This window comes from Musca autumnalis, unplaced genomic scaffold (genome assembly GCF_047663935.1).
Source record: "Musca autumnalis isolate F117 unplaced genomic scaffold, ASM4766393v1 scaffold_1, whole genome shotgun sequence".
NCBI classification, from domain to species: domain Eukaryota; kingdom Metazoa; phylum Arthropoda; class Insecta; order Diptera; family Muscidae; genus Musca; species Musca autumnalis.
In genome coordinates this window covers 262,225,435-262,252,665 of record NW_027411644.1, presented here as the reverse complement: position 1 = coordinate 262,252,665, position 27,231 = coordinate 262,225,435, and the positions used below count along the sequence as shown (strand labels likewise).

The 27,231-nt window shown below is 36.6% G+C and overlaps 1 protein-coding gene across 3 annotated transcripts in view; it reads left to right on the top strand.

Moving 5' to 3' along the window:
- Positions 1–27,231, top strand: part of PH4alphaEFB (prolyl 4-hydroxylase subunit alpha-1) — a 147,400-nt gene that overhangs the window by 105,890 nt on the left and 14,279 nt on the right. For all 3 annotated transcript variants that reach the window (XM_073961016.1, XM_073961015.1, XM_073961014.1), the window contains 2 exons: positions 4,228–4,536; positions 4,742–4,929. In XM_073961016.1, coding sequence (XP_073817117.1) covers positions 4,228–4,536; positions 4,742–4,929 — 497 coding nt within the window. The remainder of the gene's footprint in view (positions 1–4,227; positions 4,537–4,741; positions 4,930–27,231) is intronic.

Here is a 27,231-nt window from a genome sequence, read left to right as displayed (position 1 = left end):
AACCTACTGAAGAAAATAAAACGATGCGAGAGAAGCTCTTAAACTTAACTTGTTTCGAATTTTGCGTGCGAGTTATCCGAAGAAGTGGACCCATATAGATGTGCGTGAAAATAAATACGTATTTAACTAGCGAAGACATAAACCAGCGGCGTTGTATAACAAATACGTTTTGTGTAGTATAACAGTTAGAACTGCATGTAAACAAGTTGTAAAAACGTATTTGACAAATACGCACATACATATATACGTATGTCAGTTAGCCACATACATACAAACATGCAGATCCCATTTTAGAAAACGGCAAATAATTCGAGAGCTAAAAATAGTTAAAGAATACGGAAGGTGGCGTTGGAAAGGCCATCGAGTATCCTTTCAGGATATGCATTGTCCTTAAAAATCGATAATAGGATATTCCATATTCCATAATAGCCCATATTCCAACTTCATACATGACTGGATGAAATAATATGATGTGCAAAGCCTGCACCAATCAGAAACTCCCTGTGAGAATTATCTTACGGATTTGCCATTTTGGTTAGTGCCGTCAGGGATTCTTGGGACCTTTATGTCAATATCTCAGGAAGTATGGACTTGCGCAAGAAAAAAAATTGTACCGTAGTAAAGGGAGCCGCAAGGACAACTTACTGAAACAAATTTCAAAACGATCGGAGAATAGCTCTTAAACTTTACTTTATGCGAATTTTGTGTAGGAGGCACCCGAAGGAGTGGACCGATATAGTCCATATTCGAGCCCGATATATATCTGCAAGTATTAATACGATGTGCAAAGTTTGGACCAAATGGACTCCCTTCAAGAGTTATCGTTCACATCATTTTACAGAACATTTTTGAGCTTTTGTGGGAGAGATACCCAAGGAGTGGATGTATAAGGCCCATCTTCGAACTTAAACTAAGTTTGGACAACATTTTACAATATTTGAATCGGTTGACCCGTTCGAGAGTTATCGTGCGCACCAGCCAGACAGACGGACGACATCGACTCCAAATTATCTGAAACGGATTTCGTCCAAACAAACCGTTATTTCGATGAGGCACATTTGTGGTCTTTCTATCCTAAAGGCTGAGGGTATAAAAACGTGTTTTTCTTTTTTTCGAAATGACATTTTGAAATCGGTGCCAACTCTAGCTCAACAACTAATGAACCAATTGTCATACAATTTTGTGGGGTTATCAATGACATCAAAATCCAGTCTTTCATCGATCGATTTTATTTTTGAATTTTTTCCCCATTTGATGACCAGAAAACGTCAGTTTCTTAAACCAAAATTTGCAATTTTGACTTTTTTGGTCCACCATTTCTGTAAAATGTGATATTTTTTTTAAAAATCGTTCGATGAAGGACTACATCTTTATGTTGAAAATAAGCCCACAAAAATAAATATATTAGTTTTCGAGCTAGAATTGGCACAGCAAAACACTTTTAAAAAACAAGGGTTTCGTGGACGGACATTTGTCACAAAACCACACAATGTTTTTCAAGAAAAAATTAAAAAAAAAATAATTTAAAAAAATTATGTTTCAGTGTTTTATTTAGAAATGCACTTAAAACTAAAAAATAATTTGTCGCTTAGCCTCAATAAATATATTCTTTCTCATGATGGAATCTCTCAAATAAAACGCTTGCATTTAAATTATAAATGGTGGCAAAATTAAACGGCAAGCGTTTTATTTGAGAGATTCCATCATGAGAAAGAATATATTTATTGAGGCTAAGCGACAAATTATTTTTATACCCTACACCACTATGTGGAAAGGGTATTATAAGTTTGTTTTGGTAAAAATTCATGTAACACCGCGAAATATTCGTCGGAGACCCCCAATGTGGTAAACCAATCTTCATATCTCGGCGAGATAAAGCGATTTTGAGATGTGTGTCCGTCCGTCCGTGTGTCCGTCCGTCCGTGTGTCCGTCTGTCCATTATAAATTGTAATCAAACTCCAGGTCGCAATTATGGACCGATCGTCACGAAATTTGGTATGGAGGTCTGTTTCACATCAAAATAGATCGCTATTTTAATTGGTGATGATCGTGAAATATTTAGCGGGTGAAATGGACCAAAAACATAATTTTTATCCGATTTTGTAGATGCTCTGTAGGTCGCAATAATAGTTAGACCGCATCGAAATTTTAAGTAAGGTAAGAGTGTATGACGAAGAAGTAGGTTGCAATTTGAAATGGCGATCAGATAATATCTAGAGGGTTAAATGGACCAAAACTTTTGTGTGAAAATTGTGAAAAATTTTAGTATACAGCTTATATCTTTATTCTTGGAAGAGACATTCCAGACAAGTAAGCTATACTTGGAAGAGGAACGCTTGACCTTTCTATTGATGTCAATTATGTTGGTGTACATGATAAGATAACAGAGTTACAGCCTAATATACCCTGTTATTTGTTGGTAGTGTAATGATAAACACGCTAGAGGTCGCAATTATAGCCCAATAATCACGAAATTTTGCACGAGGTTGGGAGTTAGGTAGAGGAAGATGCCTATAATTTTAGATGATGATCTGATATTACTTTTGTATGAAAAATACAAAAAAATAATTTTTGGTCTATATTTTAATTCCTGGAGGGCATATACCGGCAAAGTAGACTACATATGAAAATAGAACTACTGATCTTCCTCCTGATGAAAATTGCAATAAAGCGAAACAATTATTATGTTAGAAATTTTGATATGTGGAAAGCTAATTCCCAAGGGTAAAGGTGTAGGGTATTGCATGGTCGGCCCCGTCCGACTATAGCCTTGGCTTACTTGTTTAGTTTTAAGTGCATTTCTAAATAAAACACTGAAACATAATTTTTTTAAATTATTTTTTATTTTGAACTTTTTAGTAAATACCACTGAGAACCCCAAACGCCAAATTACAGTCCATTTGAGCAGAAAATGTAGATTAAAATGCTTGAAACTGGGTGGTACCGTTATATGGAGGCTAAGTTAAACCTTGACCTATGACCACAATTTTTAGTGCGGAAGTTCCTGGACCATTGAGAACTCCAAATGCCAAGTTACAGCAAATTCGGGCTAGAAATGAAGACAAAATCCTCAAAATACCAGAAGTCAGGTGGTACCGTTATATGGGGGCTATAGGAAAAAATGGACCCATATTGGTTTTGGTTTCATATTTATGTATTGTCATCTAAATCTGGAAAATGTCCAAAGTTTTAGTTCGATTGGCCAACTGCAACCGTGTTAAAATTCAGTTACCAGATTTTAAAAAGGGGTCAAGTTAGACACCGTAAAAACACTGTAAGAATGGACCAATATTTGTTTTGATTTCACATTCATGTATTGTCATCCAAATCTGAAAAGTGTGCAAAGTTTAAGTACGATTGGCCACCCGCAACTGCGTGAAAAATGAGTTACCAGATTTGAAAAGCAAAATAACGGAAATCGGGTGGTACCGTTATGTGGGGGCTATAGCAAACCATGGACCCATATTGGTTTTGGTTTCATATTCATGTATTGTCATCTAAATCTGAAAAATGTGCAAAGTTTTAGTTCGATTGGCCAACTGCAACCGTGTTAAAATTCAGTTACCAGATTTTAAAAGGGGGTCAAGTTAGACACCCTAAATACACTGTAAAAATGGACCAATATTAGTTTTGATTTCATATTCATGTATTGTCATCCAAATCTAAAAAGTGTGCAAAGTTTAAGTACGATTGGCCAACCGCAACAGCGTGAAAAATGAGTTACCAGATTTGAAAAGCAAATTAAATAAAACACTGTAAAACAGTGTAAAAAATTGACCAATATTGGTTTTGATTTCATATTCATGTATTGTCATCCAAATCTGAAAAGAGTGCAAAGTTTTAGTTCGATTGGTAAACTGCAACTCTGTTAAAAATGAGTTACCAGATTTGAACTAAACACACACCAAAGCAAGTTAAATAAAACACTGTAAAAAAACTATATAAAGATGTGCTTCTTCAGATGAAATTTGGGAGTTTTCTTAAAAAATCATTGAAATGGCCTTTTTAAGCTTTACAAGTGGGGGGCTTTATAAGTGGCAATCACCCATTACAGGCAAGTTGTATTATTGCATTATCAGTATATGGAACGTATTTCATTTCTACTACTACCTGTGCAAGGTTCCACAAAATGGCTAAATTTAAATATTTTCTTAAGTATTCAATATTTGTGTTTTGTTAAAATTTTAAATAACTCTAACTAATTTTATGTATTTTTTTATTTGCAGAAAAATGCAAGAATACCAAAGAGAACATGCCGAGGCTGCCATGGACGTTACGGCTTATGTATCGAATCCTATTAATGCTTATTTATTGACAAAACGTTTAACTACCGATTGGAAACAAGTGGAGAATCTAATGGCCCATGATGTGGGTGCCGAATTCCTTCGCAATATTTCAAATTATCGCAATGTTTTGAAGTTCCCCTCAGAAGAAGATTTGAATGGTGCGGCTGTTGCTTTAATGCGTCTTCAAGATACCTATAATTTGGATACATCAAGTTTGGCCAGAGGTGAACTCAATGGTGTACAATATAGGTAAGGCATTAATAAGGAATTTAAATCAAATAGTCAGTCAGGAAAGCCTCTTGGGAAAGAAAACTTAGTTTTTGGGGAGAGAAGGCTAACTAATGAAATAATCCTAAGCCTCCTATCTCCCAAAATCTATGTTTCTCCTCAATAAAACATTTATTTCCTAACAAATACTTTAGCATTAATTTCTATTAAATTTTTTCCTTTTCAGTACTGAAATGTCTTCAGATGATTGTTTCGAGTTGGGCCGCCAGTCTTATGTGAATCATGATTATTATCACACTGTCTTGTGGATGAATGAAGCCATGACTCGTATGTCATATGAGCCCAGAAATCGTTCATTGGCTTTCTCCAAGGCTGATATTTTAGAATATTTAGCCTTCTCTACCTATAAACAAGGTAAGTAAAAGTCAATATCACAAACACACACATACATACGTATAAATTAACATACACATTATGATGATGTAGAACAACTCTACTCTTACCTTGAAGATTAATTAAATTTGCTGTGTTTATGTGACATTTTTATATTGAATTACAACCACTATGTCGCCAAGTCATCTACTTACCTTACCAATGAATTTTTTATTATATTATTTGTTTCCCCTTATAAGTAATATTTTCTTTTTTGTATATGAAGTGAAGTGAATATTTCCTATTCTCCATTCTCTGCATAAAAACGCATATTTTTTGTATTCTGTTTCTCTGAAAGCATTTCCACTATAATCTGCTTGACATGAATAAATATGTATGTATGTTCGTACATATTGCTGCTGTTCTATGTTCATAGCGTTGCAATGTCATTCATTTATCTTTGTTAACATTTGCCCTAGAGGGCTATGAAGAAAGAACACGGTAAAAAGAGTTTATGTGCGACGACATAATTAAGTTTGGTGTAAATTCAATGTCACAATTTTTCACAATTTAATCACTTAACGTAAACAAGGACTGATAAATCGTTATGTGGAAATTGAAATGTACTGCCTAGATCCTCTTACTTAAGAAGGTTTGTAAGGTGTTAAGCTAAGAAAGAAGTGTGTTGACTGTAGGTGTTGATACAAAACATAAGGGATATAAACAAGTTTTATACGAGGGCTGCACGATAGCTTTCTGGCCTAGGCAACACTACGTGTTGCCATTTTACTTTTTTGGGAATTTTCACAGTTTTTAGCCTAAATATACTCAGGACAGCATGATATGCGACCATGTGTTCTGTTGCTTACAGTGACATGAACCAATCTTACTTACTTACTTAGCTGGCCCATTACAGAACATTTGTTCCATAGGCCGAACTAAGAAAAGATCTCCAGGTCTCTCTATTTGTTGCTTCACACTCTGGAATACCGCGCCTTTTCATCTCTTCATCCACTTGTTTGCGCCATCTATTCTTTGGCCTGCCAATTCTGTGTGCACCGCCAAGCGGTCCGTATTTATACGCCTTTTTAGCGGGTTCATCTTCGCTCATTCTTATGATATGGCCTAGCCAACGTAATCGCTGCATCTCGATACGTTTAACTATATTGATGTCGTTGTTTAGCAGATACAGCTCGTGGTTCATGCGACGTCGATATTCACCGTCAACGCAAATTGGTCCGTAGATCTTTCGAAGAATTTTTCTCTCAAACAGACCAAGCAGTGCCATGTCTGCTTGCGCATGTACACAGGCTTCGGAGCCATACATCAGCACGGGTAGTGGCTTTGCTTCTAAACTGCTTACTTAAACCAAAGTATCATCTGCTGGCCAATAAAATGTTTCTTTTTATTTCACAGCTGATGTCGTTTATTGTGTTTACAGAGGTGCAGAGGTAGGCGAAGTCTTTTACTGCCTCAATATTATAGGAACCAACTTCCACAGTTGGTCTGAGCTCAATGGACGCATTGCGCGTCGACACCATTAACTTTGTATTCTCACCGTTTACCGCCAGACCCACTTTCGCAGATTCTCCTTCGACCTTCATAAAGGTATCAGTTACTTCTTTTACTGATCGTCCCATGATGTCTATATCATCAGCATAAGCAAGTAACATGTGGCTATTAGTGTAGATTGTGCCACTTATTTTGACGTTTGCCTCTCGTATAACCTTTTCCAGCAGGATGTTGAAGAGATCACACGAAAGGCTGTCTCCTTGTCTGAAACCTCTTTTGGTACTAAACTCTTCGGAGAGGTTCTTTCCTATTTTAACTGAGGACCTCGTGTCAGTTAAAGTCATTTTACAAAGTCGGATGAGCTTTGCGGGGGTACCAAATTCAGACATGGCTTGGAATACCTTTGAACGCAGCGGACTGTCGAAGGCTGCTTTATAATCGCCAAAAAGGTGAAATATGTCGATCTGCATCTCTTGGGTCTTCTCTAGGATTTGTCGCAGGGTAAATATCTGGTCAATGGTGGACTTGCCAGGTCTAAAGCCACTTGGTACGGTCCAATTATTTCGTTGACAATTGGCTTTAGTCGTTCGAACAATATCCCTGACACTATCTTATAGGCAATAGGGAGAAGACTTATGCCCCTATAGTTGGAGCATACAGTCTTATCTCCTTTCTTGTGGACGGGACATAGGATGCTCAGGTTCCAATCGTCGGGTACGCGTTCTTCCTGCCAGATGGTGCTAACTAGCTGATGCATACACCTTATCAGCGCGTCGCCTCCGGTTTTAAACAGCTCGGCTGGTAAGCCATCGGCTCCTGCTGCTTTATTATTCTTCAGCCGGTTGATTGCTGTTTTTACCTCATCTTGGCCGGGCGGTATACATTCTATACCATCTTCAGGGATTGGATCTGTGGTATCATCGTCTTCGCTACTATTGGATACCAGCAGATTGGAGAAATGTTCCTTCCATATCCTGAGCACGCTATCTGTATCTGTTACCAGATTACCTTGCTGGTCTCTACAGGAGGATGTGCCTGTACCCAAGCCATCTGTTTGATGTTTCACTCTTTGGTAGAATTTTCGGACTTCATTCTGGCTCCTGTACATCTAGATTTTTTCACACTCCCGCTTTTCCATTTCTCTCTTTTTCTTGCGGAAAAGACGTTTCTCTTCTTTCCTTTTCTCCCGATATCTCTCTCGTGCGCTACACGTTGCTACTGATTGTAAAGTAGCTCTATATGCAGCATTTTTCTTCTCGGTAGCAGCACGACACTCCTGGTCATACCATGAATTCCTTTGTGGAGGTCTCTGGAATCCAAGTATGGATTTTGCGGCTGTTTGCATGGAGTGGGCAATAAGTTGCCATTGTGTTGTTATGTTATCGCGACAAGGAGTGCTCGCGTTAAGCAATTGGGCTAGTTGAGTGGAATATGCTGTCGCTATCTGTTGTGTTTGCAGCCCATCGATGTCCAACTTTCGCGTTGTGTCTGTTCGTGCTTTATTTGCAACGTTTAGACGGATACGTACCTTTGCTGCAACAAGGTAGTGGTCCGAATCAATGTTTGCGCCTCGGAACGATCGTACATCCAACACGCTGGATGAATGTCTTCCATCTATTACAACATGATCAATTTGATTACTTGTTCTTTGATCTGGAGACAGCCAGGTGCCCTTATGAATATCGAGATGATTAAATCTAGTACTGCTAACTACCATGTCTTTTGCAGCTGCAAAGTCTATCAGCCTCATACCATTGTCAGATGTTTCACTGTGGAGACTGAATTTCCCGACTGTTGGGCCAAAGATATTCTCCTTTCCAATTTTGGCATTAAAACGCCAAGAATGATTTAATGTCATGGGCAGGGCAACGGTCATATGTTTCTTCTAAGCGCTCGTAAAATATATCTTTGGCCTGTTCGTCCTGTACTTCAGTGGGAGCATGAGCGCAAATAAAGCTGATGTTGAAGAATTGAGCTTTTATTCTAATTGCAGCAAGTCTTTCATTCACTGGGGTGAAGCTTGATACCAGATGTTTTAGCTTCCGACTACGAATCCGCAACCAAACTCATGCTTTACGTCATGGCAGCTATAATACAGTGCGTCACCTTTAGGTGTTGTTGTAACGCCTTTCCCAATCCATCGTATTTCCTGTATGGCAATAATATCGGCCTTGTACTTTTCACGTACGTCTGCCAATGCGAAGACTGCACCTTCTCTATAAAGAGTGCGAACATTCCAGGGGCAGATTCGCAGATGATGGTCCTTAAAACGTTTGCAGATGATGGTCCTTAAAACGTTTGATGGTCCTTAAAACGTTCGTCAAATTTAGAGGGGTTTGTTTTTCTTTTCTTTCGTTTTTCATAGTAGGCTGTTTTTTCTAGGGGAGGGTTACTAACCCGACGCCCAAACCCAAGTTGTTAACGTTCTTATGTGTGAACGCGCGGCGCATGTTAGCTCACTACCTTTTTAATGGGTGTTATAGGCAGTTCCCCAGGTGACACCACGGGAAGGTCAGTGTCCACTTGAGATAAAAGAGGGAACAAGATAAATCCTGGGCTTTGCCATGTTAAAACCGGTCAGGACCGTTCCTTGGTATTTTCCATCCCCTACGTCGCCCAAAGCCAAACTCATAACTTCTAAAGGCGGCGGTAAAAAGCGTTTGTCGTGGAAGTCTTACGGACAAATATCCGTCATTGTAAGAACACATTGCATTTGAGAGATAAAAGTTCGATGACAGAGAAACCGCTCCCACGGTCTGATATGTCTGATGAGCTGCCTTCTAACAGCGAAACTAGTCACATAAATTGGTGGTTGTGTGGATTCGAATCGTCGGCTTTCCTTTTTCACTTGCAATAACATTTTCGGTCATTAAGCTCAACTCCAACGAGAAAATTAATAAAAAAAATCATTACATATAATGATATGATGATAAATTTAGTAAGAAACAAAAGGTTATGCCAATTTGGTTATGTCGTGTGGTTCCGGAGCTTATTTTCAGTTATATGTATCTTGTCAAAAATTTTCAAATAACTTTGTGCGTGAGCTTTTTTATCTAATCACCAAATTATTAAGATTTTATCTAATCTTAGGTAAAAATTTATCAAAATATGATACAAGAATACGAGGTTGTAAAAAAGTCATAAAATAATGTTTATAACATATCACTTTAATACTGTAATACCTAAGTCCTTCTTAAGAACCACCTGAAAACTACAAAATAAACTGCGAAAAAATTATTCGCATATGATCCCCTTCCTTATTATGTTAACTAAATTTCTGAAGTAATTAAAAATAATAAACATACATGCATATGTACATTAGGGATATAACTTTTTGCACTTTTTTGCAAATATCAAAAATACCACCATATAGCCGTGTAGAGCATGAAAAACTATTATGAAAAAAGGTGTAATTTTTTCTCTATCGCGAAAAAAGTTTCCGCACCAAATGCATTGAAGTTCAGTAATGCATTTTTTAATTTTAGCTGTTATGACAACATATTTGCTTTTAATTAAAATTTTTATTTTTTTGTAATCTAATTTAAAATCATTATCAAAGCGTTCTGGACCAATTTGTTCTCAAATCGCGCCATTTCGGAGCATTTTATGAATTTTTGACACTATTGCAGTTTTTGCTTTTTCTTTATAAACTCGTGAATTTTATGTTTATATTTATTGTACCTATCGGACAAGAGAATATGGTGTCATTTGCAACAAATTCGCGAAAGTTACAGACAGTTTTTAATGACTTTGCCTGTGAGAATTGTATTTTTTCTATGAATATTTATTCAAACAAAGCAAATTTAAAATTATAAGTAGAAAAAATATCAAAAGGGTTTTAGTAATTACAGTCGGCGCGGAAACTTTTTTCGCCGAATCGATCTTAGAAACGCGTTTTCATTATTAGGACAAAATTCCCCACGTGGTACTGGTGTTGTATTTTTGTAAAAAACATATACGATTCTCACAGGCAAAGTCAACAAAAACAGCCTGTAACTTTCGCGACTTCGTTGCAAATGAGCCCATATTCTTTTGTCCGGTAGGTACAAAAAATATAAACATAAAATTCACGAGTTTATAAAGAAAAAGCAAAAACTGCAATAGTGTCAAAAATTCATAAAATGCGCCGAAATGGCGCGATTTGAGAACAAATTGGTCCAGAACGCTTTGATAATGATTTTAAATTAGATTACAAAAAAATAAAAATTTTAATTAAAAGCAAATATGTTGTCATAACAGCTAAAATTAAAAAATGCATTACTGAACTTCAATGCATTTGGTGCGGAAACTTTTTTCGCGATAAAGAAAAATTGACGCCGTATTTCATAATAGTTTTCCATGCTCTACACGGCTATGTGGTGGTATTTTTTTGGTTATAGCCCTAATGTACATATGTGCCTGTAAAACCTCCTAATATATTTTCTTTTGCCTCTACAACCATAACATAAAAATAATATGGTTGTTGAAACCTTGCGTCTCTACTTACAAGAATAAAGTTGTTTCTTGATGTTTTCCTACAAACTCAGAACATTAAACGATACTTTAACGTATCAAAACCACCGACACTGCCAACACCTCCCATTCCAGCCTTCTTTCTTCCTAGCTTTAGTGCATTTCCATGACAACATTACATTGCAATTTAAGGTGAAATGTTTAACCAATATTTTAACATAAAATGTTGCCACAAAAACTTAACATCTTGGTGCTGTTGGCAGTGAAAGGCTGTGGTGGTGTATTGTTGCTGGTGGTTCTGTACTAGGCAAGGACTTCATCGTTCTCTTTCACATTAAAGGAAACCAAATGTTTTTGTTTAAAGATTTTAAGTTTTCACTTGGCAAAAACTTTTTTTTACAACAGACAGACAATACAAACTTATGCGGCTGGCAATCATCACAGAAACGCATAGGCAGACGGCAAACGTCCTCCACAACCTCCAGCCGATGAAAGTGAACAGCATCAGTAATGGGGCCACAAAATGTATCAACAGCAACAACAAAAATCTGCATTTGCTCTACTTGAGTTTTATTTGTTGTATCAAGTGTTCGTAATTCATTCGTTTGCCTGTTCTTCGCATGCTGCTGGTTCGATGTTTCACTTCTATGCGCAAGTATAACATCTATCTATACATACATAAATGTTTTTATGTATGTATGTGTGTTTATATCCCTGGGAAATTATGCTGCAACCAGGACAACATAGCTTACCTACGCACTGCACAGCACCCACTATCATTCAATAATGGCGTAGGTGGTCTAATTTCCCCGGGTATGGATAAGGTAATGGTGGGGGAAAGTTTCTGTTAGGTTTGTTCTATATAATATCGACAACATTTCAAATGGAATATGTCAGTAGTTCTTTGCGAGGCTTTCAGAATTTTGTCTACGCCAATGACAGCTTAAAAAGTTTATATAGAATAATGATATGCCGGCTTGTGGGTAGAGAGTTATTTGAATATTATACACACAAACATATGTATATTTATTATATACGTACATACCATTGGATATAAAAGAGAAAAAAGAGACCGTGTTTAAGAGCCCAGATTTTCCATGAACATAAAATTCCTGGAAATGTGTTTCCCTAGTTTCGGACTTTATATAAACTTTATTTAGTGCTTCTAGAAACATAAACTGCTTAAATTACAAAATCGCGTAAGTTCTACCTTTATGCTGTGTTAACAGAGGACAGAACTAAGGCGATTTTGGCAAGATGTCATAGAAGTCAAACTCAGGCCTCAGCTTTCTTTTGCTGTCAAAAGTTGTATTGCTAAGAATCCATCAAAACAGAAGAAGACAATGAAATGTGTTTCACAAATTTCAAATTAAAAGTTCGGAAGATTGATAAGTTTATGGCATAAACAGACACTACACCTTTTTCAGTTGTAATTCGAATCATTTTAGTTTGTAATTCGAGAATTCAATTTGTAATTCGTAACATTTTATTTGTAATTCGAAAAATTTAATTGTAATTTAAATTATTCCATTTGTACTACGAATTTATCCATTTGAATTTCGATATATTCCACTTGAAACTCGAATTATTCTATTTGTAATTCGAATTACTTCATTTGTAATTTCATTTGTAATTAAAATTACTCTATTTATAATTCGAATTATTCCATTTGTAATTCGAAATATTTAATTTGTAATTCGAAAAACTAAATATAAAAGCAATGCAATAACAAATTTTTAATTTTTTGTTTCGAATTACAAATGGAATAATTCCAATTACAAATGGAATAATACGAATTTCAAATAGAATAATTTGAATTTCAAACAGAATAATTCGCATTTCAAAAACACCTTTTTCAGATGTAATCCATATCATTTTAGTTCTAATACGAATATTTCCATTTGTAATTCGAAACATTTCAATTGTAATTCGAATTATTCCATTTGTAATTCGAATTTATCCATTTGCAATTCGAATTATTCAATTTGTAATTCGAATAATTTCATTTGTAATTCGAATTTATCCATTTGCAATTAGAATTATTCCATTTGTAATTCGAATAATTTCATTTGTAATTCGAATTATTTTTTTTTTGTCAATTCGTATTGTTTCATTTGTAATCCGAAAGATTCAATTTATAATTCGAAATTGTTTGTTTCAAATTTCAAATGAAATATTTCGAATTACAAATCGAATAATACGAATTTCACATAGAATAATTCGAATTAGAAACAAAATAATTTGAATTATAAAATAATTCGAATTACAAATAGAATAATTCGAATTCCAAATAAAATAATTTGAATTACAAATAGAATAATTCGAATTACAAATGAAATAATTCGAATTACAAATGGAATTATCGAATAACAATTAAATTGTTTCGAATTACAAATGGAATAATCGAATTACAATTAAAATGTTACGAATTACAACTCGAATGTTTCGAATTACATCTGAAAAAAGGTGTAGTATCATTCGAATTAAAAATAGAATAATTTGAATTACAAATAGATAAATTCGAATTACAACTAAAAAGATTCAAATTACAACTATACTGTTTCGAATTACATCTGAAAATGGTGTAGATTAACTGTTAATATGCAACAATGTTCGTAGAAGTTACCAAGATGGGTCCAGATTTCACTCATCGTACATTTTCTTCCAGACATATGTATGTAGATTAGGTTCGAAATGGACTATATCGGTCCACTGCCTCGGGTACCTACTGCAGAAATTTTCAAAATTGTTCGAAAAGGAAAGTCTAAGGACATGTCTTCGATATTTTGAAATTTTATGCAGAAGTTTGTCCTAGCGGCGTCTAATAATTCGGTACAATTTTTGTTTCAATCCCACGTCTGCGGAATCTTCGCTACCAGATTGACCAGGAACCACACAACACTCGTGTTCAGCCCAGCAGTTGCCATCGCAATGTACATATGTATGGATTTGTAGCATTTTGCTAGCAGCATATTTCGGAATGCCTGCTCTGGAATCTTTTGATCCGTGCCGGGACGAAGGAGAACTCAGGACCAATGTAGACTTTATCGGTTAGTCACATCCACCACACTCATACTTTTGTGAGATGCAAAAGATGCTGGCAGTTGGTGCATATGAGGAGCTGCTCTGGCCGATAAATAGCCGTACTCCAGGTTATAGGCCCAACATTAGCCCGCTTTTGGAATGTCATAACCGTCTGGTCTTAGGGGATTTTAATGCTCATCATTATTTGTGGCATTCGGTCCTCGGAAACGACCAGAGGGTTGAGCACATTGTTAGCTCCACGTTACGCACAACCAATGAGGAAGCCCCTACCGGAATTAGTGGAGAGGGTCACACTTCGCCAGATATAACCATCGTTTCACTTGGTGTGGCAAATGACGTCACCTGGGAACCCATCGTTTCTCTTGGGTCAGACCATATAATCCATAATTGTCTCCGTCAACAGACAGCCCGAATTCATCACCACTGAATCATGGGAAAGCCCAGTTTCAGAAAATTCACTAGACCCCGCTTCAGTAATCTGCCCAACCCTAATGATGTTCGGCAAGCAGAGAACGTTTCGAGACATCATCATTCGAGACATCATCGATGAGCAAATTTCCTAGCAGAGGCTACGAGATTAGCAAAAGAGCGTGATGAGTTTCGTCGAGCCAACCACAGTTGACAGTTTGGTCGGCGATCATAGGTGGAACAAGTGGCAACATTGGAGCCGGAATAAGCTCATTGTGGGCAACGGTTAAGTCCCTCTTGAAGGAAGGAAATACAACCTCAGTCGCGTTTCGCGACGTTACGCTGACTGATCCGAAGAGGTGCGGGTTTTTTTAATCGACAGTTCCTCGAGCACCCCGGGTGTGGCAGAGCGAAGAGAAGAAGAATAGCATTAGATATCTTTCTGCAGAAGATAAACCCCCCATTTTACAATGGATGATGTTGCAAATTCCGTCATGAACGCTAATCATCCAAAGTGTTTTACCCTGATGGAGACGGGAGTCGAGTATCTCAGCAACGTTCTCAACCTGTCGCTAGCCACCAGCATCGCTGCCGAAGTCTGGACAAGGAGGTAACGCTACTGAAGGCAGGCAAGTATGCCAGCAAAGGTGAATCGTATAGACTGATTCCACTTTTGCCGCCCGTAGCAAAGACTGTTGAGGCTTTGGTCCACCCCAGCTACCCAGAAATAGCTACCCAGTTGCCGATTATCAGCATGGGTTCCGTAAGCAGCACAGGACGACAACTGCGCTGCACGCCATCTCCACACATATTAGCCGAAGATTCAGCTAGAGCAAGACGTGCGATAGGACAGTGATGGTGGCGCTCGACTTATCAAAAGCATTTGACACTGCCAATACTCCACGTTATTTGAGGATAGTTTGAAACGTTGGTTAATCAATTATATGAGGAATTCAGGATAAAGAAATCCAAGCCCCCGTAGAGTAAAACAGAAAGTTCCCCATGGTGGGTGATGTCTACAGAATTGTCTAACCTCTACCTCTACTGTATTCCACCATCTACACACGGCATTTAGATGGTAAGGTATTCGGATGACTGTACGATCTTGTCTTCGGGTACCTTCTCAGATGTCATTTGTGAAATGTTGAACTCCTATTTGACTGATATTTTCCACGCGAGAAATATGCAAATATCCGCCACTAAATCTACGGCCACTCCGTTCACCACATGGCCTGCAGAGGTAAACACTGAGTTGAATATTATGGTCGATGGTAGCAGAATTCCGACCACCAGTTACCCCATGTGACCAGTTACCCCATGTGACCATTCGATACTATGTTCACGATGTCGTGCATGTAGGAAGTAGGTCATCAAGTCCCTAGCCGACAGGGTGCAGATAAAGATAACTTCTTGACCACATATAACGGCCGGTCTGTGGTAAGCGCCTGTGTGGTCTCCGAATATAAGTGCAACGCTTTGGAAAAATATTCAAACCTATCAGAATGCTGCCCTGAGAAATGCAACAGGGTGCCTCCTCATGTCTTCAGGGCACATGAGGAGACAAACATTTTTCCAGTACAGCAACACAATGGCATTATTTCGGGTATTAGGTAGTGATAGTCATCCCAATCGTCATATGTCAAGTGGGATCTTCATGATATAGAATGAGAGGTCCAACGTTACAAGAGAGAACCCCCAGATCAACAAGCCTATCAAGCAGATTTAAATAGCATTCACGGTATTCGGAGAACATGGCAAACCAGAGTAGTTTTGCCTGAACTACACTTGGGATTGTTCAGCCGTTAACTACAAACTGGAGCCAAAGTGCATCACAACCTGTTGACACCTTCGTTAGTACCCAACAAAAATTCGGATCCGGTGGCACAGAGCGTGTGTCCGACTACAAATCCAAGGGTTGTGTGTTAAAAGCTCACCGTCGCACACTGGTCGAAACCACTGATCTAGCGGCGAGAAAGTCAAAAAATCGAACTATAAAATTGCAAAATATTTGCCATTGTATCGATTACAGACACTATGCAGACAAAGATGTTGTTTTTTCATTTTTGTTGTTGTAATTATTCACTCAGTTATTTACTATCAAATACAAGAGTCCGGCTGGGATTCGAACCTGGGTCGTCGCCAACTAACAGACAAGAGTTTTTGTTGCATAAGATTTTAAAAAATTGTTGCAAAAAAAAAAATAACTTCATATTTATCTAAGTGTTAAATAAATTCGTAATGAAATTGGACAAGATTTATTTTTAATTAATAGCAGAGGGAGTGATTTAAATTATAAAAATTAGTTTGGGGTCTGGAGGTACTTAGTTATATAGCAATAAATTTTCAAAAAGCTAAATTTTTTAGCGTTTTTATCGGTTGTACTCGCTTGTTCCATAGAGTGCATCTTGTAAACTTGGCCGAACTTGGTTTCGATTATTTTTTGGGGAATGAAATTTGACTCTCTGGATACGGAATAACCACATTAGGGCTGCAAATATTTGCAAATCTTTTGATGACTGCACTTTTGAAATAAGGGATTTTGCATGAAATTCATACAAATTTAGCTGTGCATTTGTATGGGAGCTAAATTAAAATATGGACCTATCTTGAGGAATGTTTGCAAGGAGGAGTCCTACCCCCGGAGACACTATAATACCATATTATAGCTAAATATGTTATTAAATATGGGATAACAAGTAAAAATTCAACGAATCGGGGGTACCATAAAGGGCTACATCGAAACATAAATCCGTATTGAAAATGTTTTGTAAGAAGATGTTATACGCAGTGAGAACACGGAATGCAAAATTACAGCCATGTTGTTTTAAAAATGTGGTCATGATATTAAAAATACATTAAATTGGGAGGTACGGTTGCATGGGGGCTATATCCATAATTTTTTGTGGAAATATTTTGTGACCACTAGGAACCCTAAGTACCAAATTACAGCTAATATGCTACGAAATTGTGGCTTAAATCCTCAAAATACCGAAAATCGGAAGGTACCGTTATATGGGGGCTATACCAAAACATTAGCCGATATTGTTCATATTTGGCCCATTATTACCCATAGGTACAAACTGAGTTTGTGCAAAATTTCAGTGACGTATCTCAATTCGTTTGCAAGTTATTAATTTCGCGCCGCTAGATCAGTGTTTTCGACCACAGGCACAGTGGTTCAGAATCGTTTTTTCCTGGTCAAAATTCTGTAACTTTTGAACGGATAGAGATATATTCATAAATTTTTTGTTAGACAGATAACACAATCAGCTTTCAGACGAATTATAAGCGCAAAAGTTCGGTCCGGTAGTTGCAGAGAAATTCAAGGTCAAAGTTAAACTTTTGAGTTTTTTCACTATTTTTCATCAAAATATGAGTGTTTTCGTGTTTTCTATATCTTCCTATGTATTAAAGATGGTCAAACACCAACAAATAAACAAAATAATTACCAAAAAACTACAAAAAATTCGAAAAAATTTAATTTTTCAAAAATTAAAAAAATTCTCCTTGGGTTTTAATAAAACTTATATAACTCGTATAAAAACTCATATACTCAAAAAAGTTGTAATTTGTGTCAAAAAACTGTAATTCATATGGAAACAGTATAAAAAAACACACATTTTTACCCATGTAATTTCAATAAATTGAAAAAAGTGTTAAACGGACGGAACGGGACGGGTACAAAAGTATATATGAGCTGGAAGAGGAGACTTTCGGGCATCTTTCTGTGGAAACAGAACTTTGTTCCATGTTGTTCCACAAAAGTTCTAGTCCACTAAATTTGGAATTTCATAAAATTTAGTACCCGAGGAAAAATGAAATAGATCATGTTGTGTAAACGCTACTGTAATTTACTAAAACGATTTTTAAAGGCCACAATCCTACCTACCTTACAAAAAACAATGAACACAATAACTGTTATAGTTTCAGAGAAATAGCTTCGTCTTTCTCCAGAAATTTGCAAAAATTACGTATTTCCCAAAAATTGGGAAAATGCTTGTCTTTAGTGGCACGCCACGCCCACACCTTCCAATATTTGGGCCTAATTTTTAGGTTTCCTTAGTTTCAATGTGTTTACTATCGAATCCCATATAGAAACTAAATATCTTTGACAAAACAATATTTTGATTTTTGGCCAGGAAAATCGATTCCTGAACCATTGTGCACCGTGCGTCGGTCGGGAAATTATAGTTAAAAAGAACAAGGAACAGTTAGTGGTGCATATGCAAGCACATGTAAGCGTTTAAACAACCCTTAATATTCGTACGCTTGGCCTAATGTGTAGAGTGTTCCGCAACAAGTCAGAAGTTCGCATTATCAAATCCTACAGGTAGTATAAAATCTCAAAAGTTTTGCGGGGGAGGTACCTAAAGGAATTATGTCGGTACATTCCTTTAGGTACCTCCCCCGCAAAACTAAGTTTGGACAAAATATTTCGAGATCCAAAGTTTGGACCATTTTAGCGAATATTTTCGAACTGTTGTGAGGGAGGTTCCCGAAGAAGTGGACCTTTAAGCACCATCTTCGAATTTCATTTAATATTCGAAGAAATATTAGGATATGCAAAGTGTGGACCTACGCAGTATTCAATCCGGGAATTGTGGTGCGCGCCAGACACTACACATGCTGACCGCAGGGGTTTTTTACAGTTTTCGGCTCATTTTCTCAAGAAGTGAGGACTTACCACTAAAAAACAAACTTGTAAATCATAATAGGGGCCTTGAGTGCAACCTGTTGCAAGAAAATCAAAACTATTCGAGAGGAGGTCCTAACCTGCACTTTTCCGAAATTTGGTGTGGAGGTATCTTAAGGAGTTGACATATATAGTCCATATTCAAACCTGATCTATGTCGTGTAGAAATATTACGATGTCCAAAGTATGACCCATCGGTTACTGCCTTCAAGAGTTATCGTGCTTACCATTTTAGCGAAAAGTTTTGAACTTTTGTGGGAGAAGTATGTATCTGAAGGAGTGGATTTCGATGAGTCACATTTTGCCCGTACGAAAGTGTATATACCTGTATATGCTGAGGGTATAGATATGATGTGTGTTGAAATTGAAAACAAATTCCACCTCAAATGTTCTAAAAATAGAACACATATTTTTTAGCTTATTTTTCAACTTCTAGTGGCCAAAGAGTAACTAGTTATTATAGTGGAGGTTTTGTAAGTAGTTACGACTACCAATGAGTACTATGAAAACCCATTATTTAGTAAGGATTTTTTTCTAGGTATTCAGCTATGCTTTGCCAAATTTGAAACACTTTAAAATGGTTTCCCAAAAAGTTAACTTGGTTTGAAAAATTCCATTTCTTCACCACTGTCAATCCGGCTTTTTTCCTTTAATAGTCAAACTATTTTTTTATAGTGTTTTTTTTTGGCGTTTTGCTTTTTATTCAATTCCATTTTATCCTCTTCCACTGAAATGAAATTGGGTCATTGCCAAAATAACACAATATCATTCGTGTCCGTCTGTGTCTTACTCTGTGTCCTGACAGTTGGCAACATCATTCGCAACAGATTTTATTTACTGGAAACTTTATTTCTCTATTTTATGGAATGTTTTTTTCCTCTTTTAGTGCAGTCCAGTTGATATTTTATATTTCATCATGTTTTCATGTTATTTCCTTGTTTTTTTTTTTTTTTTTTTTTTTTTGGACAACAAAAATATGGAGCACCCACAATTTGTCATTGCACTGGTGCAAACTGTTGGTTGGTACAGGACTATCAATGTCGAACTGTGGTCTGTTTTTTCCATAACTTAATTTAAATTGTTTTTCGTGTAGTTCTTGCTTTTTTTGTTGTCTATTTTAAGGATGTTTCGAGTGACGTCCATGTTCATTTGTAGGTTGGCTTTTCTTTGGGAAATAATATTTTTCTGTTTTATTGTTTTTATGTCAAGTGGTTGTTTAAACTATAGTTGGTGGTTTTTGCTCTAATATTTTGTGGTCAATTGTTTAGCTACAACTCTATAAATTGAGATAAAAAGTCTTTCATGTTTTGTGGATAACTAACAATTCCTTGATAATTAAAATTATTATGAACTAGAAATTCACATCAAGTAAAAACTGAAGGATACTTGTTTTCAGAGACCACAATATAAGAATAAAAATATCTCACTACAACTATACAATATATTTTCTAATATCAAACAATGGCGAGAATTTGGAAAAGAATGTAGGTGAATTTATAAAGTAATTCGTCTATAACTCGTTTTTGGTTACCGACAAAAATCGGATCAATTAAAATGCATAACTTTTAATGAAATAATGAAGTTTTATGGTAACTTAGCGAAAAAAATTAATAAAATAGGTTATAACAGCTCAACTCGAAAGAGAATTAATTCTATAGAAACAAGGTTGCTAACGTTAGTCCATATTTACATTAGGCAATTTTCCTTGCGGCAATTGTCAGTTTGAAGGTGAGAGAGGTGAGGCATATGGTAACCCTTTGCCTCTCAACACCCTCTCTCACCGACAAACTGACAACTGCCGCAGTGAAAATTGCCTAATGTAAATATGGACTTATATTTATTTAAAACTATTACTTATAATTATAAATTATAATAAAGAAAAAAAAAAACACTAGCAATAAAAGCTATCGGCCAACAAAAACAAGGTTGTCAACTTTAATTCAAATTTTCCTTAATAATTGTACATATTAATTTTAAAGGATTTTGTCGGCGACCAAAAAAGGGGTTTCAGAATTCCACTATTGTTGATCGAAAAAAGTAGAAGAAAAAAGAACCGTCTACAAAAAGGAGATACCACTCTATGATCCAAATACATTAGACTTGGTAAATAATCAACGACCAGACTTTGGACTTGCATCTAATTCTGGAAAAACCTAAAGAGAAGCAGATCAAAATTACCACATTTTTCACCACTTTAACTTTCACCTTTGGACAGCTCTATACCTTCTGAGGTGTTCCAGTTCACATCTGGTATTCACGGAAATCTCATATGCAGGTTTTGAAAAGTTTGACAGTTTTAAAACTAAACGTACTCAGTACAGTTTGACATACGATGAAGTGTTGTGTTGCTTACAGTGACTTGACAACTTAAATTTAAATGGGAACATTTTCGTTCAATCATTATACCCTCAGCCTTTAGGCTAAAGAGGGTATTTACACTTTGATACGACCAAAAATGTGCCTCATCGAAGTAATGGTTTTAGACCCCAAGTATGTTTGTACGATATCCGTTTCAGACAATTTTGAGTAGATCTAGCAATGTCCGTCTGTCTGTCTGTCGGTCTGTCTGGCTGGTGCGCACGATAACTCTCGAACGGATCAATCGATTCGGTTCAAATTTTGGGTATCGAAATATTTTGTCCATATTCGATTTAAGTTCGAAGATGGGCCATATAGGTCCACTCCTTCAGGTACCTCCCCCACAAATGTTCAAAAATTGTCGCAAAACTTGTGCGCACGATAACTCTTGCAGGGAATAACCGACTTGGTCCATACTTTGCACATCGTGTAATTTCTACCAAACTTAGATGAGGTTATAATATGGACCCAATCGGTCCACTCCTTCGGGTACCTCCCACACAAAATTTCGGAAAAGTTCAGTTTCAATCGCTTTGATTTTTGTTTACGCAAGTTGTATTCGCTGTCCTCTATACGACGCTATAAGTTTCATTAGGGGCCAGTCCATACTTCCTGGGAAAATAGCCTGAAAGATACAAAAAACCCTATGACACCGTGTGTAGTGGTTGGAGCGCAAGATAACTCTCGAACGGATCTGCCGATTGGGTCCAAAATTTGGTTGTCGCAATATTTTGTCCAAAATTAGTTCAAGTTCAAAGATGGATTATATCGGTCCACTCCTTCCGGTACCTCCCCCACAAAAGTTCGAAAATGTTCGGAAAATTTGTGCGTACGATAACTCTTGAAGGGAGTAACCGATTTGGTCCATACTTTGCACATTATGAAATTTCTTCCAGACTTAGATGAGGTTCCAATATGGACTCAATCGGTAAACTCCTTCGAGTACCTCCCACACAAAATTTCGGAAAAGTTCAGTTTAGGACCTGCTCTCGAATCGCAATGGTTTTTGTTGTAACATCTTGTATTCACTGTCCCCTATACGAAGGTATAAGTTTCCTCAGGGGCAAGTCCATACTTCCTGAAAAAATAGCCTGAAAGTTGAAAAACAAACCCTATGACACCATGTGTATGGGTGGAAGCGCAAGATAATTCTCGAACGGGAATGCCATTTCCGGCCAAAATTTGGCCTTCGTAATATTGTTTCCAAACATAGTTTAAGTTCGTAGATAAGTCATATCGGTCCACTCCTTCAGGTACCTACCCCACAAAATTTCAAAAATATTCGGAAAAATTGTGCGCACGATAACTCTTGATGGGAGTGACCGATTTGGTCCATACTTTACACATTCTCATAATGTCTACCAGATATAGATCAGGTTCGAATATGGACTATATTTGTCCACTCCATCCCGTACCTCCCACACAAGATTTTTGATAAGTTCACTTTAAGTCCTGCTATTGAATCACTTTGATTTTTGTTAAAGCAACTTACATTCGCTGCCTAAATCACGATGGTAAAAGTTGTTTCAGGGGCAAGTCCATACCTCTTGAGAAAACAGCCCGTAGGGTGTAAAAACTCCCTATGGCACCCCCATGGTCTATGTCGGTCCATTCCTTTAAGTACCTTTTTCGCAAAATTTTTGAACTTTAATCCTAATCAACATTTTTGTCGGTTCATACGACCAAAATTTTGAAACCCCCTAAATACATAAGTTTTTTTTTTGTGAAAAAAGTGTTTCAATTTGCACAGGCTGAGGGTATATCTCTGTCGGCTCAGCTGACTGATACTTTCTTACTTGTTTTTTAAAATTTTCGACGTGTATAATCAGGGCAACAGCGCATCGACCAAATTAAATGTTTGTATGTCGATAAAGGACCATCCTGTAGCACTATGAAAAACTTCTTTAATGAATTCAATCGTGGTCGACATTCGCTAAAATACGAAGGTGTTTAGGGTCGCCAAAAATCGGCCGTTGTGTCAGAAACATATAAGATGTGCGTGAACGGATAATGCAAGATTGCCATGTTATATACCGTGAGATAGAGGCATCCATGGGCATTTCTTCCACAAACTAACATTAAAAACGACGTTTATAAGATCGGCACAGACGACGAATATTGGTTATACATATGCGTATGAGTCCGAAACAAAACAGCAATCTACAGTAGGGGTCTTCGAAGGCGAGCCAAATTCAACGAAAGTTGTTCATGGAAGAAGCACTTCGAAGCAAATGGTCCACTGTGTCTTCGGCTAAACTGACCATGTGGCTACTATATCGCTTGAGGAACATAGGACGCACAATGGTTTAAGAAACGATTTTCCTGGCCAAAAATCAAAATTTTGTTTTGTCACAGATATTTAATTTCTATATGAGATTCGATAGTAAACATATTGAAACTAAGGAAACCAAAAAATTAGGTCAAAATATTGGAAGGTGCAGGCGTGGGGTGCCCCTAAAGACGAAAATTTTCCCCATGTTTAAGAAATACGTAATTTTTGAAAACTTCTGGAGAAAGAAATAGCTATTTCTCGGAAACTATAACATATATTGCGTTCGCTGTTTTTTTGTTAGGGAGGTAGGATTGTGGCCTTTAAAAATAGTTTAAACAAATTACCATAGCGTTTACACAACATGAGCTATTTTATTTTTCTCAGGTACTAAATTTTATGAAATTCCAAATTTATTTGACTAGAACTTTTGTGGAACAACAAGGAACAATGTTCTGTTTTCACAGAAATATGTCCGAGAGTCTCCTCTTTCAGCCCATATATACTTTAGTTCCCGTCCCGTTCCGTCCGTTTAACACTTTTTTAAATTTATTGAAATTACATGGGTAAAAATGTGTGTTTTTCCATACCATTTCCCATATGAATTACAGCTTTTTTACACAAATTAACATTTTTTGGAGTATATGAGTTTTTATATGAGTTATATAAGTTTTATGACAACCCAAGAAGCATTTTACTTTAATTTTTGAAAAAATTTAATTTTTTTGTATTTTTTTATTGTGAAAATTTGGTGAAAAAAATGTTTAAAAATTTTTTTCGAAATTTTTTTTTAGTTTTCTTTTTTGTATTTTTATAGTTTATTTATTGGCGTTTGACCATCTTTACTATATAAGAAGATATAAAAAACACAAAAACACTGATATTTTGATGAAAAATAGTAAAAAATTCAAAAATTTAACTTTGACCTTGAATTCCTCTGCAACTACCAGACCGAATTTGACCGCATATAAAGCTGATTGTGTTGTCTGTCTAACAAAAAAAGAATTGTGAAAATATCTCAATCCGTTCAAAAGTTACAGAATTTTGACCAGGAAAAAACGATTCTGAACCACTGTGGGACGGTTAATTCTGAGTGGTACACCACAATTTGTTTACCTGAAGTCTCCGGAGAAATTCGAAAAACGAACATGAGAAGACGGATCATTGTGCACCATGACAATGCGAGGTCTCAAAAATCTATTCAAAACAGGTTCATCCGCCGTATAGTCCTGCCTTGGCACCCAATGACTTTATTTGATTCCCTAACATCAAGAAAAAAAAAAAACAAGTAAGAAAAGCGTTAAGTTCGGTTGGGCCGAACATTTTATACCCTCCACCCCAAATTTCAGCCATTTCGGTGGATTATTGTGACCACAACCTTCAAAATACCGAAATTCGGAAGGTACCGTTCTATGGGGGCTATATGATGGCGTGGACCTATACCTACAAATTTCTGGGGGAAAGTTTTATACGCCTAAAGAAGACTAAATACCAAATTTCAGCCATATCGGTGTGATAATGAGGCTAAAACGTTTAAAATATCGAAAATCGGGAGATATTGTATTATGGGGGCTATATCAACACGTGGACCTATATAACCCAACTTTGGTAAGAATGTTTTCTGGCCTCTGACGACACAAAATACCAAATTACAACCAATTCTGTTGTCAAATGGATCTAATACGTGGACTTATATTGATAATTCTCTTTTAGGAATATTTTATACCACCATCGAAATACAAAATTTCGTCCATATCGGTCTGATAATGACGCTGAAACCATCAAAATACCGAATATCGGGAGGGACCTTTCTTGGGGACTATATGAAAACGTATATACCCTATACCCATAATTATCTTCTGGAATGTTTTATAACCCCATCGAAGACTAAATATAAAATTGCATCAATTTCAATTTGAAAATGACGCTTAAACCCTCAAAATTCCGAAAATCAGGAGACACCGTTTCTATACCGAGGAATTTCTGCAGGAAATTTTTATACTACCAGCGAAGACTAAATACCAAATTTCAGACATTTTGTCCCAATATTGAGGTCACAACCTTCAAAATACCAAAAATCGGGAGGTACCGTTCTATGGGGGCTATATGCAGACGTGGACTTATACCGAAAAATTGCAGGTGGAATGTTTATCCCTTCCAACGAAAACTAAATCAGGATGTACCCCCCTTCTATGGGGGCTATATGAACTTGGACCTATATATAGTTCTCCTCTGGAGAGAAGACTTAACATCAAATTTCAATAATTTTGGTTTAATAATGACGCTGAAACTTTCAAAATAGCGAAAATCGGACGGTACCGTTCTATGGGACCTTTATGAAGACGTGGATTTATACCGACAAATACCTGGTGGAAAGTTTTTACCCCAAAGCGAAGACTAAATAACAGCCATTTCGGTGCGATATTGAGGCCACAACCTTCAAAATACCGAAAATCGGGCGGTACAGTTCCATTAGGATTATATCAAAACGTGGACCGATATAACCCATTTTCGATACAAAAAAGCCCTGTGAGTAATAGAAACACATTACGAAGCTCTGTCTTAAATAATTTAAGCGGTATCTTGATTTGAACTGACAGACGGACATCGTTATTTCGATGTAGAATTTTACGCCGATAAAGAATGTATATATGTATGTATGTACGATTTTTCAAAATAGTTAATCCCATTGTTGTTGTTTTAATATTTAAAACAACTAATTTATTAGTGGAGAAGGTTTGGCATTGTTTGCCAAGGGGTAAGGCAGGGAAGACTAGTTTCGATCCTCGCCACAGGATCTCATCAGTTCCCTTGTTTTTTGTTTGTGGATATTCTCCACCGAAGTTATTATTCAATAACTTCAACAAAAAACTTTTTATACCCAAATATCGAGAATCGAAACTAGTCTTCCTTGCCTTACCCCTTGGCGAACTATGCCAAACCTTCTCCACTAATAATATAGTTGTTTTAAATATTAAAGCAACAACAATGGGATTAAGTCAGACTATTTTGAAAAATCAAAATTGTACCAGCTATCCCAATAAAAAAAACGCCACCAATGTTCTATATGTATGCACTTTATAGTGTATCCGACGAATGTTTGAATGTGTTACAAACGGAACAACAAATATAATTATAGCCTCCATATTATGGTGGAGGGTATAAAAACATCAGTTTTAAAATAAGGAGAAGAATAATAATATCGAGCAACATATTCTACAATGGACTATCGAAAATTACAATCACTCTAGCTGTGGTAATGCATGGAGGTAGCTGAACTTGCCCTACAAAGGTTCAAAAAATTTTGATTAAGTAGGGTCGTTTTCAAATTTTTAACGAATTTAGTTCTTGTGATCCTGATTACAATGATATAATTATTTTCGTGGGCGAACCCCTACTTCCTGAGATAATGACCCAAAAGTTCTTAAAATCTTCCCTATTCCAATTAAAATTAAATTAACTGAATCTGTAGTCTCCGATTAACCATAAATCTAATATATTTCGTTTCATAGCAGCTATAATACAGTGCGTAATGATTTAAGATCTTTTCGACGGAACGATTCCATTCCGACGTAACCAGGAGTCGGCCTGTGAGCCGAAATGGTAA